Here is a 22,756-nt window from a genome sequence, read left to right as displayed (position 1 = left end):
GGAGTTGACGACATTTTATCTCCGTTGTTTGTGGGTCTATATGTGTCAGGTTCCCCCGAGTTATTCCAGTAATCCGAAGTATCCATGCCACGACGCCGAAAGACGGGAGCCAGGGGTGGCAGCCCTGAAAAACAGGCGGCGAACGGTGCCAACAATGAGCCCGAGCTCGGTCGCACAATGTCGACATCCTCGGACGACGGCGCGGGAAGCGCCGCGGAACTCAGTCCCAAGGAGCGGGAAAAACTCGTCGAGCAGCTGCAAGAGATGTTCTCCAAGCAGCTGGACCCGGGAGTGGTCTACATCGTCCTTGCGGAGAGCGATTTTAAAGGTAAAATCGACACCACATAGTCTAGAACATCTTAGTTGTAACAAGAATGTTCTTTGTTCGCTACAGCAAGTCGTAACGCACGCATGTGTGGCGCCATTCTTCTCGGCCAACAGAATCACCTGGTCTTGTACCCCCAGGCGACTACTTAACCGTAACATCCCCACATCGCGTTCTTCCCATTTCAGAGCAATCATCGGTTGATCCGGGGATGAAAACATAGCTTTTTAATATAATACACAACTTGTATGTAGTCACGCATGGTGTTGTAGAGCCATTTTTGGTGACATCATTTTTTCAGACGTGGCTCAGTCCCGTGCTTCTGGTGTTGAGTCGGCCGGAAGTAAACATTTCAGCATTAGTGTACGCATTCCTCTTATCAATGGTGGTCGTATATTCCAGCCGTGGAAACCCAAGCTTTGCCTGTGTAATACTTTTACGAATTCCTTCAGTCTACAACAAGTATTGTCTTTCTAATAAGCACAATTTTAGGTGTAAACCAGTTTGCTTTAATGTCTTTATGTTCTATGATAAACAAAAATGGGCAAGGCTGAACTTTGGCTTCTTTATTCTCCCAGTGTCACAGTTTCACTTGCAAACTTCCTTTGTTTTAAGAGTACAAATCTGGAGATTTACTCTGATGTCTAGACAATTATGCTGATGCTTGTATTAGCCACACCACCTGTGGAATATTTCCATACATACATTATGCAAGTCACCATGTTGTGTGTGGGTTCACCTGTTGAGCACTATCGGATTTCAGGCAAACATGCCAGCCTTTGGCGACAACTAAATCCTTGCCCAACCCCGTATTCATTAGTGTAAGACACATTTGTATTACAGTTACTTGAGTAAGTGGAATGAGTTTGAAGTCTAACGTTTCTAAACTATTGTGTTCACAGGTGTTAATTAATTACCCATTATCACTACTATTGTACCTTTATTGTTACAGGTAAGCGTTACATGGAGTAGAATACTCAATACTGGAAATACAGAAACTTTTGCAGTGGTTATATTGTCATGTTTTTTGCTGTGACCTCTTACTGTGAAATCATAACACAGCAAGTATGTGTTTATAGTTCTGCTGTATTAAAGAATTGTTTCAACCACAATCGTCAAACAACATGAAAATCTCCTTTTCCGTCCTACTGCAAAATGAAACCACCACAAAGGTAAATGCATTAACCGTAAGTGGAACGAGTTTCAATGCAAACATTTCACACCTGTGGTCTCTACCTGAGTTCTTAAGAACAGGTGTTAGTCACTTATTATCACTACTATTCCTCCTTTGTTGTTATACATAGTGGACTACTTAGATACATGTAGATATGTGTTGTTTTGTCTGCCTGTGTTGTGAAGCAGGTACTGTATTGTTACTTCCATGCAGTACTTGTATTCAGTGATGTTTACGATTCGCTTCATGGATGCATGCAAAGTGGACCATTGAGTGCATATCAGATATAGATGTGATTTCTGTTAAGCCATCTTCTCTGATTTCCAGATAACATACTATGTAAATGGTATTACATGTACTGTAAATGCAGAAACTTTCGCCATAGTTATATGTATTTATACAGTGACCATTACTGTGAAATCATAACACTGTAAATATGTGTTTTATAGTTCTACTGTACTAAAGAGCTGTTTAAACTGAGAACGTTAAACAATGCGAAAGCCTCCTTTTCCCTCTGTTGTTAAATAAAACTGCTGCGAAATGTATCTACAGTATTGAGAGAACATGATTGTTTTAACCTTCTGCAGGCTAAATTAGCCCTTTTGTTCCAAATTGGTATTGGCCATGGCACGCACATGGTAAACCCATTGAACAGGTAACTTAACCTTTGCCCAACTAACCCATGAGATTTATAGGTAGCAGACAGAGGGTTAACCTGGGCAAGAAATGATAACAACGCTAACATTCACATCAAAAAGGTACTACTAGGGGCATGTGTGTATAATTATGTATGTTGGAAATGGTCCAGAACAAGAATACATGCACTGGTCTAAACTTGGCTTCCTGTGCCAAAGATCACATTTGACACGCCTGGAAGCACTGTGGCAGGGTTTCTTGGAATAAGGGATGTTGACGCTTGGTTTGTATACCTTTTTTCCTGAGATTCAGTCAGGTTAATTAGAATGTGTACGGAAATGCGGGTGTCAGTGTTCAGGTGTCTTGTCATCTTGCTAAAAAAACAAACGGACCATGAAACACAGTTTTTGCATGTGGATTGTTTGGAAAAATCAGCATGTCAAAATTAATGGAAAGGTACCGCTAATTATGAAATTATGATTCTGCCTGGAGAGACAATTCACACCATTATTGGAAAAAAGACTGGGAGAGAAGTCCAGAAAGTGTTTTTATATGGAATATACTAAATACAAGCATGTTGTCCAAGCACAAATATCCCAAATGACATGTAATATCATTATGTACAGTATACATTGAGAACAAAATACAGTTTTGTATTTTGTAGTAGTGCCAGGTGTTGACAATGTATTGTTATCTTAAAGAAAGAAAGATGCAATTATTCGCCTTCCTGAAAATTTGAAGCCTGGGGCAGGTACTAAGTAAGGAACTATAGAAACCATCTCACGAGTGACCAGTATGTATTACCTGTGAGCTGCTTACCTGTCCAACCGGGTCTGGTAGCGGTCCCAAGGGATGAATTTAAGGCTGACCAGGGCGTGGTAATATCTTGTGACACAATGGTCAGTTTAATTGTTTTTATTGTTTATTCTTCAATCTGTTTTTGCTATGTTGATTCTGGAGACTTAACTATATTTTGTCGGCATAATTTGCTTTTATACATTATTTCATTTTTATTATACTGTCAATTTAGTGTCATTTTACTCTATTCATCAAGTGGTTGATCTTAAATGAAATTTGGTCAAATTATTTTCCTAAATTCAGATTGTATCATCAATGTTTCTTCCAGTTCCTTTTGTTGTCAGCTCGGTGAGTGATTTTAATTAGATTGAAATATACATGTCTGATCCCTCAGCTAGCATGATGTTAGATGCATGTAACAGTACTATAATGTTAGTCATCTTAACAAAACTTCTTAAGCCCACAGGGCAGAAACTGCCACTAAATTACATAAGCCAGATGACCTATTTCTAGTCCCAGAATAGGTCTGTCATGAATTCGCCGTAACTAGCTTGACCTTTCCCACAGTGTAGGGCTTAGCCTTGAGAATGTGTTTCCTACAAATGTGTTGCTGACTTTACAGTTGTTTGTAAGCCTTAAGACATGTACGTAATTAAACCAGCTGGTGTTAAACACTGCTACATGTACAGGTAAGCCATAATCCTTTCAAAAACGAAAGTAATATATTCTATTGTTAGATGATTTCTCACATTTGCTCTTTGACAGTGTTTTTGATATGACCCTGACTTAAAATAACGCATGCTATGGGCCCTCCCCACCTCAGTGTAACAGTGTAACGTTATCAGTCTACTACACTGCTTAAGAGCCACTTTACCTTGCCAATTAATGTACTCAGTACATTATACCATTTTCATGGCATTGATAGTCTGTGCTATTGATTGAGTGTGACTGAGTAGGGTCACTTTAGGCTGCAGTTGATAATCTATGGCTATATACAGGTAATGGACTTTGTACATGATCACGTTCCTGGTAATGCATTTTTTTTTTAAATTTCTGGATTGAAACTCAGCTTATAGAGTCTAGTTTTGAACACAGTGAACAAGGTGAATTGGACCCAGTGACGTCATACTTTAACGTTCGTGACGGTTGTAAGGAAGACACTTAAGAAGAATGATGGTGATACTTTCAATGCACTCACACACGTACAGAGAACTAATATGGAAGTACTACGCAGGAGAGAAGACACCATGACGCAATGCCTCAGGTAGCCTAAGTGGGGATGAGTACAAAAGTACGCACTTCGCATGCCTCCGGGACTTACTTACTAACCACAAGTGATGTGCGGGGTCACTGCATTGAAGAATGGAAGGTCGGCTAGCGAGGGTCTTCGAGTGGGGATTACATCATCTCAGAGAGACGTGTGTTTGGTTGTAGTCAAGCCTCAGGGTTGGTGTGACATTCTAGTCGTGTAGGTTTCTGTTGAAGCTTGCAAGTTGTGTACTGGATGACGTTTCTGGTCGCTAAAGCAAAATACAGCGTAACGTTTGAAGGCTGTCATTCATTGACACGTAAAATCAGTCAACCAGACAAGCATGTAAATTCATGCATTGTAACACTGTGTTTCTCTCACATGTCTGTGTAGAATTACTAGAAACAATACAAGCTGTTTACTGGCAAGGAATATTTTGTTTCATAACTTGCACTAAATGTGAAAAGGAAAATATAGCAAAACATTTGAAGGCTGTCGTTGAGTTGTACAGTCACTCAGACGGTCTGCCATGTAAAACCCACTACAGATTAACCAGACAAGGGGAACAAACGTGCAGATCCAATTTTGAACCAAGGCCAAACCGACCCCGCAGCCGTTACTGGACCAGAATACTAATTAGCAGAAGGGTGATTATGGCAGAGTAGTTCACCGCTGTATGGCGGGCTTTTCTGTGGCATTTTGTGGAACACAAAATGTTCTATCCTCACATGAGTCACATCTGATGTTTGGTATGTTCTTTGTATTGGGTTACAGGCAGAATGCCATTATATGTAACATGTGCAGACATGAGGTTGTATATTGTTTGGTTGGTATAATCGGTATGTAGGTTATGACGTCAGACTTATACCATAATACTAGTAGCTAATCTTGTGTCGATTTTGCTATCTTCGAATGTGTGAATTAGAATGTTAAGCATCAGACTATGGTAGAATTCCTTGCCATCTTAATGTTTTAGTTAACCACAAATCTTTATATCAATGTATAGCATTATAATTGTTTTGTAATATTTTATTTGGGTGTCAAAGTTGAAAAAAAGCAAATGGGAAAACCTGTGACAACTAGGAAGGCAATGATTTTGTTCACCTGTTGATGCCAAAATATGAGCATTATGGGGGCTAGGTGGTAGATACTCATTTCACCTGAGTTGAGTAAGGAAATGTTGCTTTCCCAAGGGCAGAACATTGAGCCTGCCAGAGATTTAAACCCAGAACCTTTAGATTCTAAAACAACAACCCTAACTCATGAACACATTGCCAGCATATGTAAAGCTGATATCCCTGTCTGACAATCTTCTCCTGTGTTTCTGCAGTTGAAGAAGCCGATGGAGGACCTCCTCATGCTGGCATGTGAAGCCGACAAGAACGCCAAACCCGGGGGCAGGTCCGTCTACCCACCAACGTTTTCTCTCAGATAGCCACCGAGCTGGTTTCACACAAGAAGCATCCCGCCACCCACGCAACTAAAGAAGCAAAGCCGGAAGCCAAAAACACATCAGGTTCTGTCCAAGATGCATCTGCTGCACAACCGAGCTCTGTGGAGGAACAGGCTTCACACATAGACACACCACCGACCACTGTTGCAGACACAACGGCAGGGTACTATAGTTTCTACGGCGCGCCGCTTGGTTTTCCAGCGGAGAGCAGATTTTCCGACCCGTCTGTGATAGCAGTCGGAACGATCGACTATCAGGCGTCCAGCAAGCTCGCAGAGGAAGCGTCTGGAAAGTCCCCGTCTAAACAGCCTAACACCTCACCATCCAATCACAGCACAGACTGCTCTGAAAAAGATGAAAGCTCTGACCCCTCTTTGAAAGACAGCTGCCCCACAGACCATCCCCTCCCCAAAGAGTCGCTCATTCCCGGTGAAGCTGACTTCTACATCACCTGACAATGAGGTAAACCTACAGACAGACAAGGAACTCTCCAGGGTACAAAACTTACCCTCGGAATACTCCCTTTTTGGTGCTAAACACTCCCCTCATGTTGCAAACGGACACCACACTCACCACGCGGGCACCTCACGTACCTCTGGGGGCTTGGATGACTCCCCCATGGCTCACCTTCGCCAGGAGAGCAATGTTGCTGCTGACTTTACCTTCCCTACGACCTTGAGAACAGACGAAGGTCAAGAAAACAAACTGCTCCACAGAACTTTCAACAGAAAGTCCGTTGGAGCAGACAGCCCATCTACAAGGATGCTGAAGAGCAAAAAGCCCACGCTGAACCTTAAGATACCATTCGGGGATGAGAACACGCATATCGAGATTTATAGTGAGATTCAGACACCCCTTTCTCCTGGTGTGTTTGACTTTGATGATGACGAAAAGCCCCTGGGCAAGCCAGAAACCCCCAAAGTCAAAAACCCAATTTCAAAAGCTGCTATGGAAGCTTTCCAGTCCTTTGTTGAGACGGACACCCCAAAGAGTCAGCAGGATAGCTTTGATAGTGCCGAGGATAGTGACGATGATGCTGCTGACATCCTCTTTTCCCTCCCTGCTAGCGTTAGAGAACTGTCCCCCTCCCTGTAACCACAGAAGACAGCTTGCAGGCAAGCAATGATGCTAAACAGTCAGAACATGAAAATGAAAAATGTGCCATGTCTAATGAGGAAACAGTGTCTAATCATTCCAAAAGCAGCAATACAGAAACTTCCTCTGTACCCCAGTCTCCTACCGAGGAAGACAACAAAGATCATTCGGCTGATGTAACCAGTAAATCCTCCAAATCATCTTCTTCTTGCTCCTCTCCTGATAAATCTGCCTCCGCGGCGTCAAAGTCCCCAAATCTCCTCTTCAAAATCCTCCCCAGAGTCATGAACTATCCCTCTGCAGCCTCTTCTCCTGACACAAATGTCGAGGCAGACAAAGAAGTTGCAGAGATTATGGAAAAGGCCCAAAGTTCGAAGCTATCTGTTGACGTACCTGAGTTTGTTCCAAAACAGGGTAACCTGATGACACCGGGCGACTTTGTCCCCCCCATGGTGCCGGCCGGTCACCCTGTACCCTACCCCTCCGAATACGCAATGCACTTTCCTCACCCAGCGTCCGACCCATACTGGCACCCACGGTTTGGAATGCCGGTCCATCCCCCGTTCTTCCCCCATCCCCCTCGCATGCATGTGTACGGTCCCCACATCGCCAGGTTCCCTCCCCACATCCCCATGTACCCCGCACATCCGGTGGTCTCCTCCCCCATCCACCCGTCCATGTTGAAAGGTGGAGCCGGCTCCCCGCTGGTCTTACCTGACGGTAAGAGCCCCCAGGTTCCAAACGAAAACCGCCTCTTCGGACCCCCTTTTGTCCTACAAGACACGCCATACGTGTTATCAGATAGCCCGTTTCCCAAAGAGGGTAACACATCATCAAAGTCCAGCACCAAGGAAGAGAAAAAGGGAGCAGAGGTTGACCGTCGCATTGGGTCACCGCTGATCATGTCAGATGGAAAGCAGGAAAGTGACACGGCCTCGGAAGCATCAACGGACGAAGTGAAAAAGGAGAAGAACATTGTCACACCAGTCGGGAAGAAAGTCAAAACTGCTGGGCCGAAAAAGCTGTATGTGCTGCGTGGGTGTCCGGGTAGTGGGAAATCTACCCTGGCAAAGTAAGACAATTTTATATGTACTTCAAACTGTACTATATTGCAGACTGTATCTATGTATGACTTCTCTTTTTGTCTGATCCAGCTTTGGAATTGAATAAGCAATCATGATAGTAAGCTATAGCCAGATTGCTGGAATTCTTATTTGCAATAACTATTGATAATCTCAAAGCTGTTTTTCTTGTCTTCTTTATTTTCACGGTTTTAAGTTATTATTACATAACAATCTTTTTTAAGGAAAGCGTTTGATCTATTTTTTTTCTTTTGAAGGAAATTGAAAGGGAACAAGGGTGTAATCTTGAGTACAGATGACTTCTTCATGAAAAAGGACAAGTATGAATTTGATCCCTGTCAACTCGGTGAGGCCCACGCTTGGAACAAAGAGAGAGGTAATCTTCAGTTGGTTTTCTGTGGTGGGAAACCAACTATTATCCCATTCAAGGCATGATTGCCAACGGCAAGTCAATTATGCGTTATAATAGGGATGGTCAGATTATTTTTAGAAGTAAAAGGGCGTGGTTGGTTAGAGGACAAATAAACTAATTTCAGTTATGGGGCCTTTGAACACCAAATGCTGTTTGCAAAAGGTGATATCGATTCATTAGTTTCTATAATAGTCTCGTACATCTTGGGGGTGATATTTGACCAAAATCGATGTTTACGGTTGATGCCTGCCTGATCCACCAAGAGGCACGACAAGACCTATGACGTCAATTCAAGCCTGTGACATCAATTAATCAGAGAGTTGACAATTGGTTGGAAATCAGTCCTGAGGGAGTTGTCAGTGTGGGGCTGAAAGTCAGGATTGTTGGGAGTGGGTACTGTTAATCACTTTATATTTGCAGTAGTAAAATTTCACGGTCTGGGAAAAATGATCCCTGAACTATATGTTAGCGGTGGCGGCAGGTGTAGAAGAAAGAAAGTGGATGAATTAGATGTTCACGGTACAGAAGCAAAAACCGCAAACAAAAAAGTGCCACAAATATCAAGTGATTTACAGTAGTAGGTCATATACTGGTTTTGAAGTGGTTGTGGCAAAATACAGGGCTGGCGTGTCCTAAAACTGGTCAGACTGCTCCCAAACGTAACGCCAACCTTGGTCAGGGGAAGGTCTTGAATGTGTGACAGGGGCTTCATTGTCTCACAATTGTTGACCCTGCATTAAGACATGGTTGGTTAGCTCTAAATGTGTCTGTATCGGTATAACCACCCTTGTTAATTTGTGACCTGGGGCTTTGCCATGTCTTATCTTGACCCACAAGGCTTCAGAAGCGCAGGACAAATGAATTATTGATGAACATGTTGTTTGTTTGTGATGGAACACAGATGATGAAAAGTGACAAGTCATGTGGCAGTTATGTTGCTCACAACACTTCATTTAATTTGAATTCCCAATTAGACTCATAGTAATAAATCAAGTTATTTTGTACACAATGTTCTGTTGCCTGAACATTGTTGCCACTTGCATGAATGAAATCATTTAAAGAATGGGAAATGTACATACTTGTGTTTCAGCTGAACTAGCCATGAAAGTTGGTATGACACCAGTCATCATAGACAACACCAACACTGAACGCTGGGAGATGAAACCCTATGTCATCCTGGTGAGTGGAACTTGATTGGAATATGTTCATTGTGTGTGAGGATGTGTGTGTGTAGTTGCCATACATCCGCCATGTTGATACGTATTTTTCTGTAAAACTTAGTTGCAAAACAGTACGACTGCAATGATTGCCTTCTTTAAAATGCTACTATCATCATGATGGTAGTGTCATAACATTTAACTATATCTTTTTTTTTCTCATAGGGAGTGAAGTATGGGTATATGATAGAGATTAAAGAGCCCAACACACCATGGAAGTTCAAGATTGGAGAGCTATCCAGGTGAGTTTTATTTACAACATGTATGAAGGAAGATTTACCATTCACTGTAGAAGGATGGACATAACTGTCAATCCTTCTATAATGACTTTCATCTGCTCAAGATGTCAAACCTGAGTCAAGTGAGGCAATAGGTGTGCCTTTCCTAAGGACACAACACGGAGTCCTACCAGGGGTTCAAACCCACAACCTTCAGATTCTGAGTCAACAACCCTAACCACAAGACCAGCTTGCTACCAAAACACCTCGAGTTTTGCAGGAGCCACGCCCTGGGATTTCTATTCATGACCCTCGCTTGTTATTCATGATTTCAAACAGAAGCCGGCCAATCATATCATGCCACCCGTAGGGCATGTTAATGCTGCAGACAGGCAAATTAATACATATTTTGGGGTGACAAATATAGATACTAATGCTGTAAATACACTGTATGTCTTAGACTTGTAGTATCGTGGAATGTGTAAAAAGGTAACAGTACAGTCAGAACATGAGCCAGTGCAGGTTAGGGCATAAATACCTGCACAGCTCCAATTTTACCTGCACTAACCTGCATATGCAGGTGGTATTTCCAGCCCTCAGGCTGTAATATATATAACATGTCTGGGTAGAGACTCCCATCTGATTGATGATTCTGCCGGTAGAGCTCCTAATCGGAGTCTTTGTCAATAGGGCCTCTGATCAGGATGTGTCCTAAATTTGAAGTCAATCCATCAATCTAAAGTGACATGGCTCAAAGTTGAAAAGTCCTGACTGTCCTCTAAGAGAATATATTATAATGTACAGACTTCAGTTGGGACCTCAGCTGGTAGAATTGCTGTACTGGCAGAGATCTTGATCAGAGTTTCTATTGACAGAGATGCCAATCGGGATCTCTGCCAATAGAATGGTCAATTCTACCAGATTGGAGTCTTGACACTGACATATATCAACTTCAAGAAAGCAAACATGCAGATATTTAAGTGGCTCCTATGAGCCTTGTTTTGTGGTGAACTATTAAGTAAATAAAAAAAAAATATTCTGAAGGGATGTCTGACACACTGTCCTTTTCAACCAACAGGAGGAACAGCCATGGTGTTGCCAAGGAGACTATCAAGAAGATGCTGGACCGTTATGAGAAGAACGTGACTGTGGAGAGCATCATGAAGGGGATGTCTGAGCAGAAGATCGAACAACAGCGGGCCAGCAAGGAGGCGGCCAAACAAGCAACAACTAGCAGGTAAGAGATGAAACACAAGGAATTGGACATACCCAAATTTTAGACTGTACAACTCCAGGCTAGGAATGAGCAATCCACCGCTTCTGTGACATCACGATTTGGAAACAGAACATGTGACTTGGTGAGCAGTGGATCAAAGGTCGCAGAAAGTTTGTGGCGCCCCCTGTCTCTGAGAGATGATTTCAATGTTCTGATGCAGACAATTTCTTTTGTGTTTCAATGACTGTCTGTCATCTTCATGCAGGGCAATTATATTGATCATTGAAACATCGGCTAATTGTTAGATTATTGGTTGCAGATAGAGAACTTTGTTATTCAATCATTCAATAACCTCATGAAATTATTAATTTTACAGATCTCTGATTTCTTATTTATTACTGTTTCCCACAGTGTGAAGAATAAGGAAGTTGTGCAGTCCAAGTCCAAGCAGCCCTCCACCTCAAAAGGTGGCAAAAGTGTCGTCACCAACAAGCCTTCCCAGGATGCCGCTGGCAACAAGCCAGCCGAAAGCTCTTGGCCCTTCCCAGTCATCCTCAAGGACAACAAAAAAGCAAACGCCAAGAAAAACAACAAGACCAAAGCCAAGAAGAAAGACGCAGAGGAAGAATGGCTAAAGGTGACTCACGGATCTAGACAAAAATCTCCCTCCCCTGTCACAACACCAGAAAGAAGTGTAGAGAAGAAGCAGTCTGTTGTCAGCAGTAAAGAAACATCCAAGGCAGACAACAAAATCATGTGCAAAAGCAATCCTAAGTCAGATGTTCCCAAAGAGATGAAAGGAGAAAAAGTAATCAATGCAGCGCAAGAAGCAGCAAGTTTGTTAGGTCTGCTTCCTGACAGACCAGACCCTGTAACGGCAGACAGTACAGTAACTGTAAGCTCAGACTGGGATGTTGGGTCTTCTCCCAAACCACAGAGGGATACACATACCAAGAAAGGCCTTGATTCCAGTTCACAAAGTCTCGTTGAGCAGAAAACATCAGAGTTGCCAAGAACTGCTGATTCTGTGAATGTTCCTGCTACCGGTGATTCCCAAGACGTATCCTCAGACCAGGCAGTACATGACAGCTCGGATGACTGGGGGGACAACAGTCGATCAGCCAAGCCCAAACGCCAGACCAGGAAGAACCGCCTGGCTGCCGTGTTCAGCACGGAAGTGAAGGACAAGGCCCTGAAGGAGAACTGGAGTTTCCCGAACCACCCTGACGGCAATGGGACAGACGCGGAGACAACGACCTTTGCTGAAGGTCATCAACCAGACGAAGATGACCTTGTCGAGGAAGTTAGCACAACAGAGGCAGCCACCAACACCAATCCTCTGTACTTCTCCATCATACAAAGGGTGCAGTCTGGGACTCCGGTTGGGGTGGTGGACGATAATGTTAGGATCCTCACCGGAAAGGTCATGACCTCTGACGTACCAGCCTTGCCTGGCGAGAAACCTGACACCCAGGAGGAGACAAAAACATCCGCCGCGCCCTCCAGTCCCAGGCGGCAGAGGCTGAAGCTGGAGAAAGGCTGCTCCACGGATGACATTCCATCAGAGAGGACGCACACGGGCGACCTCGGCTTCCTGCAGAACTGCTTTCCCTCCGTCTCCGTCGAGGACCTGAGAGACTTCTACGAGTAAGTGCAACCACGAGCTGGAGTGGACCATCAACCTCCTGCTGGATTCTGGGATTGAGTATATCGAACCGACAAAGTCCGAACATTCCACAGAAGACAACGGTCCCACCAAGGATGTGACAGAAGAAGAGAAAACAACAGATGCAGCTGCTGATGTAGATGAAACACAGGAATCTGAGCCAACTCATAATCACTCAGAAGAGATGATGTCAGTCCAAGAGCCAACAACAGTGACCTCTTCCACCCATGACACAAGTGTCATGCAAATCCCAACATCAGTCAATATCTTTACTGGGTTATTGACAGGTGATGTGAATGATGATGACATGTACTCATCCAATCCAGGATCAGCAAGAACCAATGAGGAACCAGAGAATTCCTCGAGTACCCCTGTGCAAGAAAATGGCTTAGACATCAGCTCTGCAGAGTCGTCAAAAGAAGAAGTCCAAACTAGTACCACCTCTGATACAGAACGCAGTGGTTCCAATGAGAATGCTGACAGTTGCAAACAACAACCCAAGTGCCAGATAGCAGTGCCTTCCACGTTTGAGAGTGATGAAGAGTATGAATCTGCGGATGAGGAGGTAGCATCAGACATTGACGCTGTTTTATTACAAGCGATGAAAGGAGGGCTATCGCCCGGGGCTTTGTACGCCACCACAGTAGACAAAGCAGCCTGAGCAGTCTGACTAGCTCAGTCCTAAGCTCCACTGACCAAGAAACTCTTAGCTCTGTGGAGACTGACCAAGTGCCTGTGGATAGAATGGTTGCCTCAGCAAGTAGTCAGCATAACAGTCCGAAGGAACCAATTCCTGTGGTACAGACTCCTGTGGACAATAACATTGCAGAGAACAAAGTGGCAGCTTGTGTTGAATCTGTAGAACGGCACACTGGACAAAGTGAAGACACAATACATGTAAGTTTTTCTTTTTTTTTAGTTTCTAGGGTCAACATTTGAGTGAGTTTTCAAAATAATTCATATTATTTACAATAACTTGGTAGTTGGTGGCGATTTTTGGTGAAAGTATATCACATTTCATGTGGAGTATCTGTAACTTTTAAGCAACTATTGTTAAAATGGTGCACTTCAAACAGTTCTTTGATGCCATTGTTTTCAACTTGTGGTTACCAAATAAACACCATTTTTATTATAAATACAGCAAAATACAGAGGATTGGGTAGAAACTCCTAAAGTCTCAGAAGAAACAACTAACCTGAAAGAGACCACCAGACTGTCTGTGGGTAAGACAGTGGGACCCACCATGTCTGAACTGGCCCTGAGGATGGACCCGCAGTTTGCCAAGCAGCTGTTAGAATTATTTGGACCTGTTGGCTTCCACATAACTCCAGGTGGGAGTCTTTCATTTCCCGTGATAAATGTTCTCAATACACGGTATACTGTAAAAAAAATCAGTGCAGAACTTCAATGGTTAATTTCACGGTTGGAAGGAAAATGAGGTTTTCACAGTGTTCGAAGTTGATGCTCAAAACAATATTCTGTAGTGCAGTAGACCTTCAAGAACACATATTTGTAGTGCTTTTATTTTGTGGTTGGAGGTCATTAAAAAGATAAAATCACAGTAAAAGTTTCGGCATTTATGGTACATTTTGAATATATGTAGCAAAAGTTATGTAGCAAAAATTATGGTAGTTACACATATGGTAGTTTTTATTGTCCTTACTCAAGGACAGTTATGGGTGAAACTTTACTTTCTTTATTTCAGGGTCATTGTCAGAAGAAGATCTGTATGTTCAAGTTGACTACAAAACAGCCAGGAGAATTCATTACAAGTGGACGCAAACTCAGAAGGTAAACTATATACATATACGTATAATACATAATATATAATACCCCGACTTTGGCAACTGGCGGGAGCACCTGCTTTCGACTTGAAAAGTTTAAAAAGTGTGTCTGCTATTAGAGGAAATATGGTAGGAAGAAAACAAGCATAACTAAATAGTGCCACCTATGGATGTTACATGGTACTGCACCATCTGTCAACAGTACCAAAAGATGAGGTAGTGAGCGAACATTACCTAAAGCCTTCCCATCTGATTCCACAAATACAGGCCAAGTTTGACGAACAAGAAGAAGCTATGGAAGCCATGGAAGCTAGAATCAAAGAGGGTAAGTCAGAAATTTCCCGTTTCTTTTTTCTTTTTATTTGCTTGCTCCATCATTTGCCAGAAAAAAAAAAACATGAACCAAGAAATCAAATTAGTGTGGCCTGATGTGAATATGTTGATGTCAATTAGATGAGGCCTTAGCAAGAAAGCTCCAGGAAGAAGAAGACTTTGCAGTGGCGCTGCAGATGAAGGAGAAGGAGGAGGAGTCAGCAAGACATGCCAGGTCATCCCAGTGCAGGAGTCCTGTCCGATCTCTGGCCGCACTGTCAGCAGAGGTCGGACGGAGAACAGCACGGTCAACCGTCACGGCGCTGACCGACATCATGAACGAACAACTGGCTCTGGAAGTCAGCAAACAGGAACAGGTAAGGGCTCAGTCTTACAGCTGGATTGATATTTGAATGTAAACTTTTAAGGTAGTCCCTTAGCCGTGGGGCAGTGGGTTGTTAATCCACTGTGTCTAGGCATGATATTGAAAAGTGTGGCTTATCCATCTCCATCCATTGCCTTTTACCTCCCTAACTGAAGTCAGATACCTATTTTATACCTGAGTGGAATGAGGAAAGTCGTGTTAACTGCCTTTCCTAAGGACACAGCGTCTGGCCCGGAATGTCAGGGATTGAACCCACAACCTCTCGATTTAGTGTCTGCTAGCCTGGCCACTCGGCCATTTGATACCGGTACTGTGGACCCATATTTAAAAGAAGAACTTAAATGATTTTTAGTGTACCAGTACACAGCACATGTTGATGTTTCTCTACCCCCTGCTGTTCCAGGCTCAGAGTGCAGGACCTCGGCAGGATGAGACTCTTGCTACCAAACTGAAGAGAGAAAAACTGTTCAGCATGTTCCCACGGATGGACAGGGGGGTGCTGGAGGAGATCTTCTCTGCGAACGGGTAAGTGGACAACTGTTACTTTTCTGGACTTGTATTAATAGTTCTTGTAACCAATCAATCAATCAATAAACCAATCAATCAATCAAACAACTGTTTTGACTTACACATGTAACTGTACAACAATTGTAACAGATACAATGTATGACAAGTTATACAAGTTGGTAAATAGTACTATGATTATATGATACAGATATGTATACTGTAACTATTCTAATATCTACACTATTCTATTCACAGTGGACAGGAACTACATACTAACAAATTTAAAGAATTGTCAGAATGCACAGGAGACATTACACACTTGTGTCTGAGATAATACAATGTCTTTTGTGTAGATATTTATTAAACCTAGATTTATGGAAATTGTACCTTGCTGTCAGATGTAAAATTATCTCTTTCCTCAAAAAAAAAAAAATGTGCTTAAGGCTGTCAACACAGCCATTGGCAAAAATTATGTATAGTCAAGTTGTGTATGTTGTATATTTGAGTGAACAACACCAAATCTTTGTATTGCATGCTGTTCTAAGGACCAAGACAGCACATACAAGGTACCAATACATGAGATTGCCAAGTAGAGTTTGGTTCATCAACATACAATGTAGTACAAATGGACATGTGACATAGCTAAAAAGCCAATTTTGTAAGTACGAATTTCAAAGTACATGTAACAAGAGATGTTGTTCCTCCATCTTGTCTCAGGTACCAGTTGGATCCCACGGTGAACGCAGTTGTCGTGTCAGATCACATGACTGCGGCGCCAGCCCGTAACGTGATGTCAGACGCGGCGCTGAAGCTGTACGAAGATCAGCTGCTGGAACAGGCCAGGATACAGAGTCAACAGGAGGCCGCCGCACAGGTAAGGCAGGACTGACTGGTGCTGGCAACAGTTTTACATTTGTACATGGATGATGGAACCTGTGTGATGCACATTGACTTTTTATAAAACATCCACAAATATCCATTCTGAACAAGTCCATGTTCCACAAAGCTCAAGCTTATTGCTAGGAATATGTTCTGGTTAGGAGTGCCATGTAATTATTCTGAGTTCCAAGTCAAAAGGAAGTTCTACATTATTGGGTCCACACTACATAATATTGGCCCTTATTATAAGCTTATGCAACAGGTGCTAAATGAGGTATCTTTATGTTTATATCAAGTTTCTATACAAGGTTTTTAAACTACACAGTGCAATTGTCATTCTATACCTCATACATTATTATTATCATATGCAGGCCCAGGCCAGTTCCCTGCCTGCTATAGTTGTGGTGGACCGGCAAGCAGAGGCCTTCCAGGAGACTGAGGAGCCAGACTATGAGGACTTCAGGACGGAGGCTACCATACACTACAAACAGAGGCAGGAGTGCTTCCAGAAGGCTGCGACAGCCTATCAGAAGGGACAGAAGGAACTGGCTTTCTACTATGCTCAGCAGGTTGGACATTTTCAAGCATTTATCTAATGTCAAAATACAAGGCAGGATTCGACCCTAAATCTAGTGAAAAAGAATAATTCAGAGAGACCACCAGAGACTTGGAAATGGAAAAAGAATCATTTAGGGTGACTCCTCTGTAATATGAAAATGACCCGACATGTATGTGTAGCCTTCATCAGTGTATGATGTTTGACATTGTCATGATTTTTCAACAACTTAGAATACAATTTTTTTAAGTAAATCCTCAAAAGACAAGCTGTGTAACATTGCACTACCATCATTTCTCCCCATACAGGGACATTTGCATACAGACAAACTGAGGGAAGCAAACAGAAGAGCGTCAGAGAAAATTCTGGAGCTCAAGTGAGTATCAATGGAGTCATCCAGATTACAGTTCATAGTACAAATGTACTAATCCTCCAATCATCGTAAGATGGGGACTTAATAAACCTCTTGGGTTGTTGGCATTTTTAGTCTCTCCCTTAACCTACTCCCTGCTAAAGTGGTCTTTTGGCACCAAATCTGCATTGTTTACAGGGTTAGACAGCAGGAAAGTTAGAGTTTCTGCATGTTTGTGTGAAGCTGACTGGTTTTGAACAAATCTGACAAATTCTGTACCTTGCAGTTTTCGCATTTCCAAAATTACCTCTGGTTCTCATCAGTGTTGTTGAATGTTGACCTTAGTTTTTAATGTTTCTGTCCTTTAGGAATGCTGGCCTGGACCAGCTGAACTGTCTGGACCTACATGGACTGCACGTCAATGAGGCCATCGATGCTCTGAAAAGTGTCTTACAAGAAAAGGAGAGAGGTAATACAGCTATAACATGTTTTGATACATGAAAAGGTATGAAAAGGTATGCTTAGGGAGGAAGAAAGAGGTGGTTGGCAACGGACAAAATGGGAGCCAAGGATAATATCAGAGAAAGGACAGGCATGATACTAAGTGGAGGGTGCAAAAAAACTGGGCAAATCATCTGTGGTGCCCCAACAGTCAAATGTTTAGATTAAGGGAGAGATGAGGTGTATGAAAAACCTAGATATCATCAATGAAAAATCAGTCAGTGTAGTCCTAATTAACAGTGGTCTTCAAATCTTCCTGCTCCCCTCAGAGCTCCACCACGCGAGCCCCAGTCGACACCCTGTGGCCAACTACATCTGTGTCATCACCGGGCGGGGCAACAACAGCCGTGGGGGCGTCGCTAGGATCAAACCTGCCGTACTCAACTATCTACGCACAAATGACTACAGGTAGAGAAATATTGCACTTTTATTCTATTCTAGTCATTATTGCCTTTGCCAGAAGGTGATTCTTCTGGGAGTATTTGTGTGTCTGTTTGTCACAAGATAACTCCAAAATGGCTGGATGGATCGGTTTCGTTTTTGTTGTAATGGTAGGATGTGACAAAATCTGGAAATGATTAGATTTTAGGGCAGCTTTCCACGGTACTACAATAGGACTACCAGTTGTGATATCTCGTTCTGGACATACCATGGTCACAATTTTTGGATGGTAGCATCTTGTTTTGCACAAATCACACACCATTTTCAAGTCCATACAGGTCTAAATCATTGCTCTAATCAACTGTAAAATAGCTAATGTAAAAGATATTACAGTGACTAAAGAAATTATTGTTCTTCTGTTTCCAGGTTCACTGAGCCACAGGTTGGACTGGTGAAGATCACCCTGAAATAATCAGCAATGTTCAGATTTCGACACACTTCACGCTCTGCTTGCCCACACTGATGTTTCATCATCCGGAATTTCGTTGTCAGCCACATCTTGCATGTGTTTTGATGATATGCTATTTTCATGCCATGTGATTATCATGAAATGGATTATTCAGTTTGCAATGGGACCAGGATTGAAGGGTTGGAACATATTATAAAGAAGGGGAAATTGTAGGGAGACTTTTAAGGAATATTTTCTTGCATGTGGTATATGGAATATTTCTATGGATTATTCTTACAGGCAATAACTGTTATGTCAACATAATTTTGTACTTAGTTGTAGAACAGTAACTGGTATAGTCACTCAGTTTTATTTTATAACATGGGGAGTCACAATGGTCATGAACTGTTTGGGTAGCCATATTGCATGATCCGTGAATTTTAGGTTGGTGAATGATTGAATAGCAGTGCTCTTGTTAAACAAGTGATTATGAATAAAGAACTTTGCTATTCATATTGCATGTTGTTGGACAAGGCAATTTTAACCTTGTCCATAATAGTACTATGTGTACTATCATCAAAGCATCAAAGCTGTATTAGTTCCAGTAGAAGGTATGAGGACAAGGGTTAAATGGAATATGGAGGAGGGTTATTTTGTATGCATGTGTCTTTGACCCTGACAAGCCATCAGAGATCACATACATTATAACTAAAGATGTTTGCCATGCATGTGTTTTGAAATAAGCCCACCTTTACTGAAGCTTGCCAATATGTTATGGACATTTTTCCGTCGTAGAGGGAAGTATAAAGTTGTAGTACAGGTTTTGGACATGTCTGTGTATATTTTGGGAAATTTATATATTTTGGGACAATCCTGTTGCAAAGTGGAGTACAATTATGGTTAGAATTTTAAAATTTCATTATTACTGTGGTTATGTGGGATAATGAGAAGGCCATGTGTTGTGAATAACTTGTTTAACAGACCTGCTAACTTCTTTTTTGTGAAACACTGGCGGAAAAGTTCATTTTGAATGTAAACATTTTTTTTACACATGCTCATCATTCTTATGTGGTCCATTAAACAAGTTATTTAGATTACTTGGCCGAAATGGATCCATGTCTTTATATATGTCAAGGTGCAATACTGTGGGTGTTGGGTATTTTCATAGTGTTGTTTATGTATTTGTTAGAAAAACTGGTAAATGAATTGTGTGTTATCATTTTACAAATTAAGAATAATTGTTATTCACATATCAAGGTAAAATGGTGGAAGGGAAGGGATGAATCATGAAGGATTGATAAGTGGGAGATTATTTTTTCTTTCTTTTATGATGTGAAGATTAATGATAATCTGATGATGATTATTTTTTTTCCTCACTGTATGTACAATATATCTATGTATAATCAAACTATTGGATACTACTGTTTATGTAAAAAGATGTCTTTTTTTTTTAAATACAAGGTTGACATGTGCTGATACCACCCCTAATCCTCCATGGTTCATTCCAAAGCACAAATTTATACCTGGAAGGCATAAGGGAAAAGTTGTTGAAAGGTTTGGGGATATTTATGTACACAGAAATTATATATATGGAATTTTATCAGGCACGACAAGTGCTTTTCATAGTTTGACTGTTGTGCATGGGTTCAGGTGCTTGTTGAATCAGCGTTATGTGTTATTCAGAAGTTAGAAAGATCTGAACTTGTCAACCTAGTATTTGCATAGGAAAGTCAGCAATAGGATGGGGTTGGGTGAAACTCCGCTAGACAGTTATCAACTTGAGATGTGAAGTTCCAGCTAACTTCTTTTGAGTTGTTCTCTGATTTCACAATTTAAGAAAATTGTCGGCAGTAGAGCGAATTTTATCACTATATGATGAACTTACAGTTTGATGGGAACAGTTGAGAAATCGCAGTTTCAGCCATGACTGCAGTACCTATTGGCTCTGCTAGAGGGCAGTGATTAGAGTTGGTTTGGACTGGGCCTAAAACTATATTATATATTCAGCCACACTTCCTATGCTTAGACAAGTGTCATCGTGTCGGGTACATTGTTATGTGTTGACTAGCTGCCTTAGATGACATACAAGTATTTTTCTAAAACAGGAAAGCATGCAACCTGCATGCAGAGGTTGATCTTTGTGGGTCGGAGGTTTTATACACTGCACTTTTGTACCGGACCATTTCAGGAATAAAATTTTTCTACATTGGAATATGCCTCTGTGTCTTGTATTCATTGGACAGGAATGAAAATCGCAGAGACGTGGTTTGAAACCATTAAGGATCAAAAGAATGCTCCGCTTGTGAGGCGTAGCAAAAAAACACAACAGCAACAGGTGGTTGAAACTCTGCAATAATTGCATTGATCGCTAGATGTCCCCATCGACAGGTGTAGGTATCACACCCCCATAGTAGAATGGAATGGCCGATAGAAACTCGTCATTGCGAAAAGAGGAAGTTGAGAATTATTCAGCTTTATTCACCCAGTGGCGGTTTCGCACCAATATAGGTAAAACTACATCGGTTTCTCAAGACAGAAACAATGAATACCAGCGATTCTCGATGTTTCTGCTGCAGACAATGTTTGTCCTGTACGTACTTCACTTGCTTTGGCGAATCGCTCGTACCTACTAGTAATTCTCGGCGATCGTGTGGAGGCCGCGGGTACTCGATCAGCACCTGTTCCTGCCTCTGTAGCGAGGTAGTTACGTGTACCTGTAAATGCAACGTCGGGAAGCCCCACGACGTCCTACAGAAGATTGCCTCTATCGCGGGCGGCGCTGTTCTTGTTGTTGGCGGTGCTACCCTGGCCGTGGGTTCGGGCGGGATGGCAGCGTTCCCGATTCTTGGCGGCATGGTGGGAGGAGCTGGTCTAAGCTCGACCATCCACGGTGTCGTCAAAGCCGGGAAGGGAGAGAAAATAAGCGCAAGGGAGTACTTCGTGGACGTGGGTGTCGGCACTATAACCGGTGCGATTGGAGGCGGTGGTCCAATTTTGACTGAGGCGATAGCCCAGGATTTGGGGAAAGAAGTGTGCAAGAAAGGAGGTACCAAGCTTGTCCAAGAAGCGTTCAAGAAAGGAGGTACCGAGCTTGTCGAAGAAGCGTTCAAGAAAGGAGGTACCGAGCTTGTCCAAGAAGCGTTCAAGAAAGGAGGTACCGAGCTTGTCCAAGAAGCGTTCAAGAAAGGAGGTACCGAGCTTGTCGAAGAAGCGTTCAAGAAAGGAGGTACCAAGCTTGTCGAGGAAACGTTCAAGAAAGGAGCTAACAAGCTTGTCGAAGAAGTGTTCAAGAAATCAGGTACCAAGCTTGCCGTTCGTACGGTGGGAGGAATAACGACATCATTGGCCAGCACCGCGGTAGTAGAGGCTGGAGACTATTTCAAGGGCAAAAAGGACTGGGATGACTGTGGAAACGACGGTGCAATGTGGGCCAAAAGTGCAGCCATGGGGGCAATAGCAGGTATTGGCTCTCATGCCTGGTATGAAGTAAAGGATTCGGCATACCTGCAAGACATCTTGAAGAAGCAAGGCGGTCGAAATGATGGCCCTCGAAATCCGGATCCGTATTTAAGCGACCAGAGCGAGAAAATATGTTCCAAACTGGTCATACCGACGGCAAAGGGAGCGTACGGAATACACAAAGGGCTAAGTGAGGCTGATGAACAATTTGAAAATAATTCCTTCGTTGTGAGTCATTTTCAGACTCCCCAATATCCTCATCACGCAGCATGGAACAGCCAGTGCTTGTCTAACATGCCACAGCACCCAGTACCCGATCGCCGCCTGGCACCCGACCCGTACCTGGCACCCAACCACCGCCTGACACCCAACCACCGCCTGGCATCCAACCACCACCTGGCACCAGACCCGTACCTGGCACATAAGCACTACTCGGCACCCGACCCTTACCCGGCACCCAATCACCGCCGGGCACCCGACCACTACCTGGCACCCAACCACTACCTAGCTCTCAACAACCGCCTGGCACCAGACCCTTACCTGGCACCCAACCACTACCCAGCAACAGACCCTTACCTGGCACCCAACCACTACCCAGCAACAGACCCTTACCTGGCACACGACCACTACGTGGAATCATACCACCGCCTG

At 42.8% G+C, this 22,756-nt stretch overlaps 2 protein-coding genes and 1 pseudogene across 2 annotated transcripts in view; all 3 read left to right on the top strand.

The window, feature by feature from the left end:
• The first annotated feature begins 84 nt into the window (after positions 1–84).
• LOC109467779 lies at positions 85–6,774 on the top strand (annotated as a pseudogene).
• On the top strand, positions 6,766–20,856 carry LOC109467802 (NEDD4-binding protein 2-like). Its single transcript, XM_019765853.1, is given in 19 exon segments — positions 6,766–7,802; positions 8,070–8,188; positions 9,315–9,403; positions 9,607–9,683; positions 10,738–10,896; positions 11,287–12,523; positions 12,525–13,164; positions 13,167–13,438; positions 13,683–13,872; positions 14,247–14,332; positions 14,593–14,650; positions 14,779–15,014; positions 15,426–15,547; positions 16,247–16,403; positions 16,780–16,977; positions 17,273–17,340; positions 17,685–17,785; positions 18,087–18,225; positions 18,625–20,856. Coding segments are annotated over 19 exon segments (4,998 nt in total). The 5' UTR covers positions 6,766–6,798; the 3' UTR covers positions 18,671–20,856.
• A 285-nt stretch (positions 20,857–21,141) lies between these two features.
• Positions 21,142–22,756, top strand: part of LOC109467778 — a 2,051-nt gene continuing 436 nt past the window's right edge. The window contains exon 1 of the mRNA XM_019765830.1: positions 21,142–22,735. Coding sequence (XP_019621389.1) covers positions 21,188–22,735 — 1,548 coding nt within the window. The 5' untranslated portion in view covers positions 21,142–21,187. The remainder of the gene's footprint in view (positions 22,736–22,756) is intronic.

This window comes from Branchiostoma belcheri, unplaced genomic scaffold (genome assembly GCF_001625305.1).
Source record: "Branchiostoma belcheri isolate BF01 breed outbred unplaced genomic scaffold, Haploidv18h27 scaffold19, whole genome shotgun sequence".
NCBI lineage: Eukaryota > Metazoa > Chordata > Leptocardii > Amphioxiformes > Branchiostomatidae > Branchiostoma > Branchiostoma belcheri.
Note: the sequence above shows the minus strand (reverse complement) of the source record. Positions and strands in the feature narration are given on the sequence as shown.